This window comes from Neolamprologus multifasciatus, chromosome 17 (genome assembly GCF_963576455.1).
Source record: "Neolamprologus multifasciatus chromosome 17, fNeoMul1.2, whole genome shotgun sequence".
In the NCBI taxonomy this organism is placed as follows: domain Eukaryota; kingdom Metazoa; phylum Chordata; class Actinopteri; order Cichliformes; family Cichlidae; genus Neolamprologus; species Neolamprologus multifasciatus.
Window position 1 is genome coordinate 34626468 of NC_140455.1, and position 12409 is coordinate 34638876.

A 12409-nucleotide genomic window follows, 5' to 3' on the forward strand; every position below is an offset into this window, starting at 1 on the left:
AGACGTTTCACCTCTCATCCGAGAAGCTTCTTCAGTTCTAGGGTCAAAAGGTGGAGAGTCCTGGATTTAAGCCCTATGGGAGTGTCCCCCCCAACAGGGATATGGACCCCCTATCGATCCACTACCTAATCACACGAGCCAAGGTGTGAAAACAGGTGTAGGTCACAATCAGCCAAGGTTTTGGGTGAACCCACTGTGAAACCTAGCCGCTTCTTTCACTCCTCTTTCAAACCATCTTTTCTCTTTGTCCAAAATTATGTCCCTCTTGGGGAACACTCCCATAGTGCTAAAACCTGGGACTCTGCACCATTTGACCTTAGAACTGAAGAAGTTTCTCGGATGAGAGGTGAAACGTCTTCAAGCAACTTAAAGAAATTCAGACGCTTTTCTTTCTAAGCTCCTTAGACTACAATGACCTGGATGACTGAGAACCTTCACAGAGATTGCGTGAAAGTCACTTTTTGCCCATGTTTATTTACTCTCTTCTTTTTTTCTTTCTTTTTTTAAAAAAAAAAAAAAAAAAAAAGTGGAGTCAGAAGCGTTCACATTTGGATGAAACTGTGAAGCACAATGGTTATCAGGTAAAACTAGCAAGCTAGCAAGCTGCATCTACAATCTGCATGAGCCTGTCACATGGACACCCATGCTTGCTAATTAGCACAAAATAATATAAAAGTAGTAGTAGTAAAAAGTAACTAAAATGAATTACTAGAATTTCACAAACATGACGTAAGACACGCTCTTAGTGCAGCTAAGTATAGCTTAGCTTAGCTAGAAAGCTTAGCTTTCCTGTTCCATGACTTGAATTAGCAAAGACAAAGCTTAGCTGACTAGGTTACAAACTGCTAGCTACACTCACTTGTATTGTATACACCTGCCAGTCAGTGTGATGGTCCTATAACTCCAGTGTTATAAGTCTAGTGTTTAGTAACACTTAAACCTGTGAGTTAAAAGCCTCTTCACCCGAATGGGGAAGTTAGCAATACTAACCATGGTGTATAAAGCCTCGCCAATCACAAGTCGCTAACCAATGAGTGTTTGGTAGTGATGTACCAATATCATTTTTTAAGCGATAAAAAAAGCATTTCATCATTACCCCCAGCAACATAAAGGTACTTTTTATACACATTCTCGAGTTTTCTTTTACTTTCCCCACATTTTGTCACCTAATTAGTGTCATGCTAGCATGTGCTGTCCCCAGTTTCACTGTGAGATCAAACCCTCACTCGTCAACCTCGTCTGTCACCTGCAATTTTTGACATAATGTATGTATTAGCTTCAGTGATGACCCCTTAGCAACTTGGCTCTCAAGTATTAGAGTACGTTTTACAGTAAATAGGAGATAATGCTCATGTATGTTTCTCTTTCAGCTCAGGAATGTTGCCCCTGTGAAACATCCTATGTGGTTACGATGTGCTAATTGACTCTTCGCTGTACAGGGTTCAACTGGAGAATTCTCTGGGTTTAATAGTCACTGACATTTACATAATTCATAGTGATCTGCACTCATACAAAGCGATCTAAAGTAGATGATTCAATTCAGAGTCCAAGTCCATTCTGTCAACAAGCACTTTACATTCTCAATTCTCACTGTTGCCCTCTTTTTATTCACGATCACTCGCCTAGTTTCCAACCCAAGTGGCTCACGGTGTCAAAGCTTTTAAGCCACCGCTCTCTAATTTCATGCTAAAACACTTTATAGACGTATTAAAAATGTTGTTCTTTCCGGTCTATTTTGCATCATAACTGAGATCCACTGAGATAGGGTGATTTCTGTGCTCGCATTAGGAGAGGAGGCAGCAGTGGCTCATCAGTTCTGGTCATAAAACAGGGGCGCCGGTGGAGGATTCACTCTGTGGAAAATGGAACTGATGGTGGTTATTGACCGTGTCCTCCAGATCCTCATCGCTGCTGAGAAAAACGTCTTTAACTACCAAGTGGTGGGTTTCCTCGCCCCTCATCTTGTCCTGCTGATTCAGTCTTTAGATTTGTTTTCATATGGCTTTAAAAGAAATGAAAAGTACATTAGGTGCTTTAGGTGTTCGGGTTTTTTTCCACGCCGCATACTAATCTACATTCTTCTTACCAATCACGCCCACGTTTATTTCAGGAAATCATCCAAAGATAAAAACAGAGAACTGCCTCTGGTCTCCCTCTGGTATCCCACTGTTTGTTTTAATTTAATTTCTTGACCAGTGTTGAAGAGGGCAAGCCACGAATAGAAAAAGCGAAATCTCCCCCCTCGCCCAGGACCATTTCACAGACAAAAATGAACCGGTATTGATTGTAATCCCTGGATAAATACAGAGCACATGCAGCTGCAGAAATCCCATTATTCAGACTGAATTAACTGTGAAACAAGAGCACCTGCTTAAGGTCCACACATCACCAATCAGTGCGTTCACTGAGCAGATTAGAGGAGGATATGTTATCTGAACTCATCATACATTACGTCGCAATTAAACTGAAAGTGGAATTCCCAGTCCACAACTTCAGCCTGACAGATTGTAATTGATTTCTGGTGAAACCTGATTATCAGGGTTGTACTTTATGCGACAGTAACTCGGCTTTTATTAAATTCCGTAAATTCCAGAGGAGCTGGTAGGACAGAGAGCCGTGTCAGGTATAAAAACTGTCATGTTGTTTTTCAAAAACTAGTCTTTTGAAACAGCAGCAGTAATACTGTCTTGTCTGTGGTAGCTGACACACATTATCATTCTAGGACGTTGCAGACATTGCAGTCTGGTTATGTTTTACTTCCTTTAAAGTGTGATATTTTTCTACAAACAAACACTCAGTCATAAAGCGCCACGTGATGCGTGAATCCTTTCCGTGTGAATTCCCCATTAAAAGCGCTGACCTGTCTTCCATGCCACCTCAACCCCAAATGTGCTGAAGCATCCACAAGAATGTGTCATACCCGACATGACAGTATCTGTCAGAATATTATGTAGCTACATGCAGTGTTGGGAAGGTTACTTTTAAAATGTATTCCACTACAGATTACAGAATACATGCCCCAAAATGTATTTTGTAACGTATTCCGTTACGTTACTCAATGAGAGTAACGTATTGTGAATACTTTGGATTACTTAATATATTATCATGCTTTTTACAACTACATGAATGTACTATTGCTGTGTGATTTATTACCGAACCGTAGTAAAGGGACCTCTGGCTAATACAGTGGGTTCTGTGTTGGGCTTGTAGCCGAAAAATAGCTTTACTTTGTTGTCTGGGTCAACTTTGCTAGGGAGAGACAGAGAGAGGCGTTGAAAGGCTGCTCCAACAGAACTTATTGTTTCAGAGGAAAACACGAACACAGTGTACAGTTGAGTCTTAATAGCTTACTTACAACTGGGCTCGTCAGGCACTCTTCTTGGCTGCAGTGGTTATTATTATATTTACATGCTTCCAGCTCCTGTTTTTGCTCGAAGACAGCTCGTACTTTTCCTTTTTCTCCCTCCCTCGCTCACAGACACATAACGGGTATGGCGGTCCATTCTCCCTGCAGCACGGACTACACTGCCCATGAGGCTACATTCTTTAGAGCTATACCGGTAGCATTCTGCCTATTAGCTTAGCACAACAACAACAACAACAAAAAGGCGCTTTCTCACCCAGGAAAGCGAGAGCGTGTCACCATGGCAACCGTAACGCTGCCGCCTGGAACAACAGAACGTAGCTATCAAACAAAACCCAAACAGTCCTGACCCGCCACAATATGAAACAGGGAAGTACCGCCGTGTAATCCATTTATTTCAACAAAGTAACTGTATTCTAAATACCACCTTTTTAAACGGTAACTCTAACGGAATACAGTTACTCATATTTTGTATTTTAAATACGTAACGGCGGTACATGTATTCCGTTACTCCCCAACACTGGCTACATGCATGCTTCTGCTGCATGCAGTGGCTCATTGCGAATTCACAACTTACAGACATACAAGTTAAATTAATTACAAGTTGCAAATGTTATGTAGTTAAGTGAGATCAATCATCCACTAATCAGTTTGTGAAGTGTGATTTTATATGAGAATCTCAAATGAAACATAATCAATTCCCTGTCAAAATAAAAGCAGAGAAAGGAAATAAGTTATGCTGAGTTAATGAGGTTGAAAGTGGCATTGTGTGGGTGTTATGTCATCTGATTGCACTTATGAGGCGTATTAATTAGTATAAAGTGGAACAGAATTAAAGTTCAACAAAGGACATATAAGAAAGTGTCAGACACTGTTCCTCTGCCATGAGGCCAGTTAACACTCTGCTGCTCTCACTACCTCTGAACACTGAATATCGATCCTTCTTCTGTTTATAAGATTGGGGAAACCTGCAGTCAGCTGAGACTGAAGAAGTCACTTGGATGAGTGACGAAACGGTTCTCCTACAAAAAAGCTACGTCCAGATGAACAGAATCAACTTTTGGAGATCGATCCTTCTATCACTCTTTACGTTATTTTTTTAAAATCTTTTTTGCCTCCTGCTTTGTCTTTAGCAGTACACTTCAGGCAGCGCTGCTGCCTGGAGTTATAATTAAAAGGCAATTGAAATAAGCTGGCAGACAAATAATGACTCAATGGGTACAGAGAGGGAGATACTGCACAACGTATATATATCATGTTGAGGACACACAGTGTTTAAGATTCTACACATATTTAAAGTCATAATTATTCATAGAGCCATAGGACAAATTATTCCATCATCCAATGGTTCATTTATTTATTTGCTGTTTTCCTTTTGTGGAGTTTGGATGTGGGTATTGCCTGAAATTGTAATTAGTCATGACAGAAATGATTAAAATAATACAGAAAAAAGGCCTCATTTGTATGCACATCAAATGAAACACAGTCTCTGTGTTTACCTACTCAATCACTCAGGTGTCATTATACAGTACTACCACCATGTGGTCACAACATATTAATACACGAGTTAAAGAAAAAAAGAAGACAGACATGAAGCTTAAAAAAAACAAAAATAACTTTTTTAAATATTAAAATTTATTTCCACGCTGCAACCGATCTTAATCACTTAAAAATTGTACACAAGAGAATCAGCAGGAATGAAACAGCGTATTTACACAAGAAGAAATTTACAACCACATTTCAAAATATAATATTACAATTAGAGGGATAACACTTACAGCTCATCTGGTTTCTAGGGAATTATTTAGTCAATGGGACTGAAAACCGATTTCTGTACTCGATTTAAGCTCTTTCTTGTGAGACAGAGGGAAAGTCAATTCAACTCACAAAATAAAAAGATTTTTCAGTGCAATTACCTGAGTCCCACTGACTTTACCTTTGCTTCTACTTCTACCTTGTGTATCCCAGTAAGAGCAGCAAATTTATTTAACGGATACTTGTGATAGAGTAGTTCAGGAGCAAATGTTTACTTAACCTTTTTAATGAGGGATAGCCAACATTTATCAGGTAGTGATTTCTCAGTCACTGCATACAGTTCAGGATTAATTACAGGCACTGATAATACCTCTGTATATGGAGTCAGTCGTCTACAACAAGATAACAGAGGTATCAGATGGAAAGAGTTCAAAAACTTTCAGTGGATAAGACACAACAGAAAACTCAGAGAAAAAAATAAATAAATAGTCGTAGCATTTTTACACATTTAACAGACTGAATGTTATTTTCAAATGCTTAACTGCAGCACATGTGCAGTTTACAAGTACTAAAACAGCAGAGATAAACAGTAATATACAAGAAACTGCCACACAATTTGGTTGGAAAAACATGCACATATACACACTTGAAGAAGAAATTCTTTCACAAGACTGTAACTCATACCGTATTACATGACTTGGGAATTACAAGGTGCTTGAGTCTATCAAGATGAATGATTTACAATCACTGGCTGTAAATCAGAATGTTTCATAAAAGCACTTGCTGCCAGAGCAGTGCTTCAGCTGTGCAAGTGTCGTACAACTATCGAAGACGGGCAGAGATTTACGCTCAGTGGATTACCATAACATGTAAAAATAACGGGAAGTACAAAGTAAAAGACCAAGAGATGCTTTATAAAAAAGCATTAACCAGAGGATTGAGAAACCGAGCTGATGGCCGACTATAATCAGAAAAAGCTGTTGAGTTGGAAATGTGAACAAATGTTCATTATTACCTGTTCTTAAATGGTTATCCTGCTTGGAGCAGTTATTTTTTAAAAACCTGTTGCAATGTGCTACCATACACATTCAAAAATGATCACAATCTAACATTTATTAAGTGTTTTGCCACACGCACAATCAATGTGCGGGCAAATGTAATAAATAATAGATTAGCTGCTAGCTAGCTAGCATGTTTTTCCATCTGTTTTTGAAATTTCAAATATAATTTAATGTTCAAGTAGTTTCATAATTCAGCTGTCTCGTTACAGAAAGACAGGGCAGGATATGTTTTCTGGTCACCGTGAAAAGTATCAGCTAAACTAGCTAAAAGCTAACTAGCCTAGCAGGTACTAGCCTTTTAAGCTAGGAAAGTTAACTTTATTTTATGTTGTTCAGATTTATACAATTATAGATTTATATAGTTATTTAAAAATATTACATTACACTTTGAATTATTATGGGTTTTAAAATGCCTTTAGCTGTTATGTCTAATGACAAAGCAGCCTTTTTCAAAGGTAATGTTTCAGCAGATAGTGCTTTTTAAGGCAATATGTAATGTAGGAATAGTGCTATTCAGCTATGATACCTGCAGTTTGTTAGAGATACAACATTGTCACTTTATTTTATTAATTTTTTTAAAAGCTTAATCCTGACTAAGCCTGGGTAAATTTAAACTGTATAAGAACTGTGTTAAAGGAGCATGGTGTATGCCTTATTTTGAGGCCTTTACTTTAATCTGATGGGCTTGGCAGTAACAGCTCAATATTAAGACCATATGCAGCTTCAGTTGGTCCTTGGTAACTGAGAACACATGCATACATAAAGAGACCAGCACAACAATGCCAGAAAGACACAATAAACCACCCATCACGTGAACAAAAAGACAGTTATTGCTGGAAATTAAATATTTCCGTGTCTTGTCTTGGGACACAGACGTTTTCAGCAGTCTTGGTTTTGATGAGGAAAAATTGGTACAATGAAGCAAATAATTTAATCTGTTTTCCTTTTTCTTAGTAGCTCTGGCAAAAATTAATAATATGCATATATGGTATCCATGCTGTCTTGCGTTGAACTGACAGGGAATGTTGAATACACCACAAACTCCTGGATCAATAAATCCATACTTTTCTTTTCACTCTATTACAGTCACAGCTATAAAATGAGCTGGCCACTGCAGCAGTTCTATGATTATAGGAGCTTGAGAGGTTCACGGATGATATTTTGACCTAAAATGTCAGTAATGCTACTCAGCTGGAAAGAATGATTTCCCTGAAACTATTCCAAGTGAAGCATCAGGGATGTTTTAAGGTTATTGTGGGCCTATCCTGCCATACCTATTGATTTGGGACCCTCTCTGGGTTTCCCAGTCAGTAATTTCTCAAGTCGAAGATGTTATAGAAACTTTGCAAATGATTCATGTTGACTGACTGATGGCCAGTGAGCAATCCTGTGTCATTAAATCCAGCAGTCATTAAAATCCATCCTCCAGACATGTTTTGGCTTCCCAAATCTTCACAGTTCGGTCACTGTCGAAAACACAAAGGTAAAGTTTATGTTAATAATCAAAATTTGTAATTTTAACACGGCAGGATCGTAGTTCAACACTACTGACTAGTGTTCAACTATGTTAGGAGACTTACTCAGAGGCAGTGAACAGTTGGCTGCTGTTAGTAGCCAGGCCGTTGATCGGACTGTCGTGTCCTTGGACCTCACCAAGGGGTGCTAGCGAGTCAGTGTGCCAAAGGCGCAGCAGCCCTCCTCTGCATCCACTGAGCAGAACCGGGGAGCCTGGCACCACGCCCAGAGCACTAACCCAGTCTGCCTTGGCATTAACCGACTAGTAGATGCAATAACAGCCAACAGTTAGTGTAGAGTTGATCAGATTTACAAGTTTAAGTCACTGATATAAACTTTTTAATCTTGGGAAAAATCTTTGATGCACAATACCTGTAACAGTTTCTTACTGGCCAAGTCCCACTTTTTAATATAATAGTCTCTGGAGCTGCTGTAGAAAAAGTCTCCATGCACAGTGAGAGACTCCACGCTGTCCTGATGGACGGGGTCAAACGTATGGCAGGAGGTGATGCTACCCTGAGCGCCCTCTGTCACCTCAAACATCTGAAAAACAAGCACATTTGTTCTTTATATATATGGTGGTTATCATAAAGTTTGACGACTCTGTTCATTGCTCCCTGGATGTATAGTTGGGGCTGGATCAGGTGATCCTCAATCCTCCCTTAGTTATGGTGTTGGTTATGCAACCCTCACTACCCTGGCAAGCAAAATATTACCCCATTGTAATGGGCAATTGTGGACAGTTGGTAGTACTGCAGGACAAAAGTGTTAATCTAACAGATTTAAATCCCGCAGTTTTAAATCCCTGAAAGTGGGGACGTCTCTCCCAGAGTTCCAGTTCGGTGAAACCATGTGGATCTTGTAGAGCAGTGGTCCCCCCCCACCCACACACACACACAAACACATCCTCCAACCTCACACAAACTTCAAATCTTTTGTAAACAATGAAACAAATAAATATGCAATAAATTACAGGCTGCAATTAAATAAACTACTACCTCTTTTAAATAACAGAAAAACAAACAATCTTTATGGTGTAATTATTTTACGTTTTTTTTAAAAAATTGTGTAAGAATATTCAACATTGGTATCAATACATTTTTCAAAAAAAAACACCTCTCTGTGCAGAATGGGTTTAAAACCATTCTGTGGCAGGATCAACCTGATATTATTCACATTCGACTGTAACTTTACTGTTTAAAGAGCTAACATCTTCAAATTTTCAGGAGTAGTTAGTCATTATAAGAAGTGTTTGTGAAATAACAATCAAGAATGTGGGATACTGTTTGTCCGTGATTTGGACAGCCTAGCGCGACGCAGGGGGAAGCAAATTCTGCCGGGGATGCCTACCTTAGCACCACCGTTGTGCAGGTGAAGCAAAAGGCATCATATCATCATAATTTTTAGACTTTGGCTTGGAAGGACGTTGGTTTGGAAGCATATTTGGCGATGCTTCATCTTCTGCTTTGTATTTGTGTGGGAACCCTGTCAAAAACCTGTCTATTATGCTAGCAGTGTCCAAGCATTTTTGCACTCCCCCTGCAATGCCTCTGTGCCCATCCACTTTGGGAACCACTGTTGTAGAGAATCACTCACTTTACACCGCTGCCAGGAGGAAAGCTTTCAAAGTACGGGCAGCTTGGACGGTTGGTGTGATTTGGCCTGCAATGCGGTGGCTGGAGAGGCTAAAGAGGTGTGCTAACATGCCACTGGGCCATAAGCTATCCAGCAGCTATAACTAAATGCTGATTAGTGCACCGTTAAACTTGAAGAGATTCCAATGATGGCTGGAGGGAAAAGGACTGGAGTACTGATTTTGCTTGCCGCATGAGCACGTCCCATGGATAGCCCTAGGCTTCTTGGGATTCCCATGATGCACTGGGTGTTTCTTCTTCATTCATCTTTTTCATCTGTATTTCTAGATTGTGCATGCTTCCTCACAGAGAATCATCTTATTTTGGGTTTTTTTTCTATGGTATTTACTTTACAATATAAAGTGCCTTGAAGGAACTGTTGTAATTTGGTTTTATTTAAAAACAGAATATAATTCAACTGATTTGAGTTGAAAATCCTATTCAGACTATATATCTTTATATATAGGGCGCTGCTACAACACATATATGGCTACATTTCTGTGTAGCTTCCTACTTTAATATGATGATCTTTGGAGCCGGTGAGCACCAGGTCCTGCCCGCTGCCCAACTTTTCGACTGTCAGACACATAACAGGTCCCAGATGGCCGGTCAGCTTCCCCGTAGATGCAAATCTAAAGAAAGAGGAGTCAAGTTAAGAAATCATTACCAAAATAAATACCTCCTATGAAACTGCTTATAGCTAAAACTCCTATTGATGTTACTGTAACTCACTTGCGGAGGTCCCACATGCGGACAGCATTGCCAGCAGCAGCATACAGGAAAGAGCCAGTGTGGTTGAGAGTAATCTGATTGATCTGACTCTCTCCAGGTGGGATGGATAAACTCCGAGCAGAAGAACAGGTGTCTCCTGAGCCCACCTGTCCCGACGACCTTACACGCATAATAAAAATGCAAAACAATAAGATGGTGATAAAACGTAATGACAGATGCTGGACGGAGGGGCGCGTGAACTTACGTGAGTGTGCGGATACACTTGGCAGAGTCTCGTATGTCCCAAACTTTGATGTAAGCAGTGGAAACGGTGAAGACAAGGCTGGAAGTGTACCTATAATAACAGCAACAAATAGCAAGAGGAAGTAATCGATCCAAAGATTACATTCAAAAATCAACGTTACTAGTGATTCTAGTATTCTGGTACCTGACTGAGACGACACTGCTGGGATGATCAGCCAAAGACATGATCTCCTGACCTGTCACCAAGTTCCAGACCTTACATGTCCGGTCTAAGAAGACGCACGAGCACAGGTCAGATTAAGAAACAAAAAGGAAAGAAATCATAGAAAACAGTCTTCTCGTGGTGGCCGTTTGAAAGCCGGTGCAGTTTTTACCTTTAGACCCTGTAAACAGCAGGTCATCAGTGGCGTCTACACAGAGAACAGGCTTGGTGTGACCCTCAGCTACATAAACACACTGAAGTTTGCCCCCCCGACTGTTCTTGGGGCTTGTTACAGGGTTGATGACACCCCTACAAACATGACACAACATTTTAGACTTTCGCTAATCAGCTTTCTGCACCAGCAAAGCCTTGTAGTGGCATACTGTAGCTGACAGATTAAAGTGGTTAAAGCAGTGACAGAATGAAAGGGAAAGGAAGTACAGAGTTAACTATTCCCTCTGATTTTAGCTTACATTTGATATTTAATTAAACATATTAAAGAGGCATGAATTACCTGTGGCCTTCAAACACAGGCGAGTCCTCCAGCCTGAAACAAAATAATAATGGTTATTTAAAACTTAAATAAATAGAGTTCAACTTAAAGGGCGTATTAGCATGCTAACATTTGCCTTTTGCAACAAATTGCTCAGTAAAGCAGTGAAGTTCAAGCTGCTGGGTTCATTTTAGTAATCACCTAAATTAAATTATGGCTCATCAGGGGTTCATGAGGGGTTCTGTTGTAATTATCCAGCTGCGGCCTGACTGACACATGGCTAAAACTACAAACAAACCTGTTCTTCTGATTAAAGGAAGTTCACACTTACAGGGATTTGTAGTCACTGGCTTTGGTTTTAGTTTCCGCTGTGCTAACTGGAGCTGCGTGTACAGGTCCTGGGATCTGCGACGCCACGCCTCCTTTCTCGTGCATCTTCCTGCGGCTGAGCGGCGAGCGCTCCAGTTGTTTCCTCTCAGCTCCTGTAGGTGATCTGGATCTGGAACTACAGACGGTAAAGATTTCACAAGTGGTTTTGTTCTTCTGGAGTAATAACATGTAACATTTTAGCAGCAAGATATCACAGAAACAGTCTTCAATATTTCAGAATGCTGAATGATGAAATATCTGGCATTTCAGAAGAGAACTTTGATATTTTTGTGCCCTGCAGAGAAATGTTGCTTTTACCACTTACATGGCAGCTGGCCTGGCAGACAGCGCAGATGGGGAAACAGTTTGCTCACGGTCAGCGGTTTGACCAACCGCTTGACCCTGCATGTCTGCCGGTCCTTCCAGGCGCTCAGCGAGGGGCAGCAGAGGGGCTGAAAAGTCTCCAGTGGGGGATTCACAGGACAAATCTCCACTGCTGGCATAAAGCAATTCCATCTGTGTGGTGGTTCGCCTTCGAGCCTGGGGGACCAGAATAGTTTGGAACATGGATCACCGGACTCACAACTCACTAAGGAGCTAGTAATTATCCTAAATTCAGCAAAGTATTGTGGAACTTCTGCTTAACTTTGGATGAAGTGAAACAGGAGGGGAATTGGAAAAATATGGATCAAATATGATAAAGTAAATTCAGTTTTAAATTTAAAAACATTTTGTAACTGTTGCGTCCGCATGTTAAACATAAAACACATGGGCTTAAACAGTATGCGGCACATTGCCCAGTACAGTACCTTGCTTCTTGGTCTGGATTCACCACACATCTTCATTAAATCTGATGCCAGTGTGCTGAAACAAAGATGATATTAGCATATAATTTGCACCTGCACTTTCAGACTCGAGATATGCATCATCATCCCTATGTTTTGTCTGAGAAAGCTCTTCTTCACCAAAGAAGTGGAAAAAAAAACACAACTGGTGTCTGGATAGAAAGTGATCCTCTTCCTCCTCACCTCAAATTTATCT

At 40.3% G+C, this 12409-nt stretch overlaps 1 protein-coding gene across 5 annotated transcripts in view; it reads right to left on the reverse strand.

Moving 5' to 3' along the window:
* Positions 1 to 517: 517 nt before the first annotated feature.
* The window catches only part of LOC146499736 (kinesin-like protein KIF21A), a 53601-nt gene continuing 41709 nt past the window's right edge, over positions 518 to 12409 (reverse strand). For 4 of the 5 annotated variants that reach the window (XM_085137737.1, XM_085137736.1, XM_085137735.1 and 1 more), the window contains 12 exons: positions 12178 to 12232; positions 11694 to 11908; positions 11331 to 11504; positions 11021 to 11053; positions 10679 to 10815; positions 10489 to 10573; positions 10306 to 10395; positions 10062 to 10220; positions 9844 to 9961; positions 8068 to 8238; positions 7761 to 7957; positions 518 to 7646 (listed from right to left, as the gene is read on the reverse strand). In XM_085137737.1, the coding sequence (XP_084993863.1) occupies positions 7592 to 7646; positions 7761 to 7957; positions 8068 to 8238; positions 9844 to 9961; positions 10062 to 10220; positions 10306 to 10395; positions 10489 to 10573; positions 10679 to 10815; positions 11021 to 11053; positions 11331 to 11504; positions 11694 to 11908; positions 12178 to 12232 (1489 nt within the window). In that variant the 3' untranslated portion in view covers positions 518 to 7591. The remainder of the gene's footprint in view (positions 7647 to 7760; positions 7958 to 8067; positions 8239 to 9843; positions 9962 to 10061; positions 10221 to 10305; positions 10396 to 10488; positions 10574 to 10678; positions 10816 to 11020; positions 11054 to 11330; positions 11505 to 11693; positions 11909 to 12177; positions 12233 to 12409) is intronic. The other variant, XM_085137734.1, reaches the window with a different exon arrangement.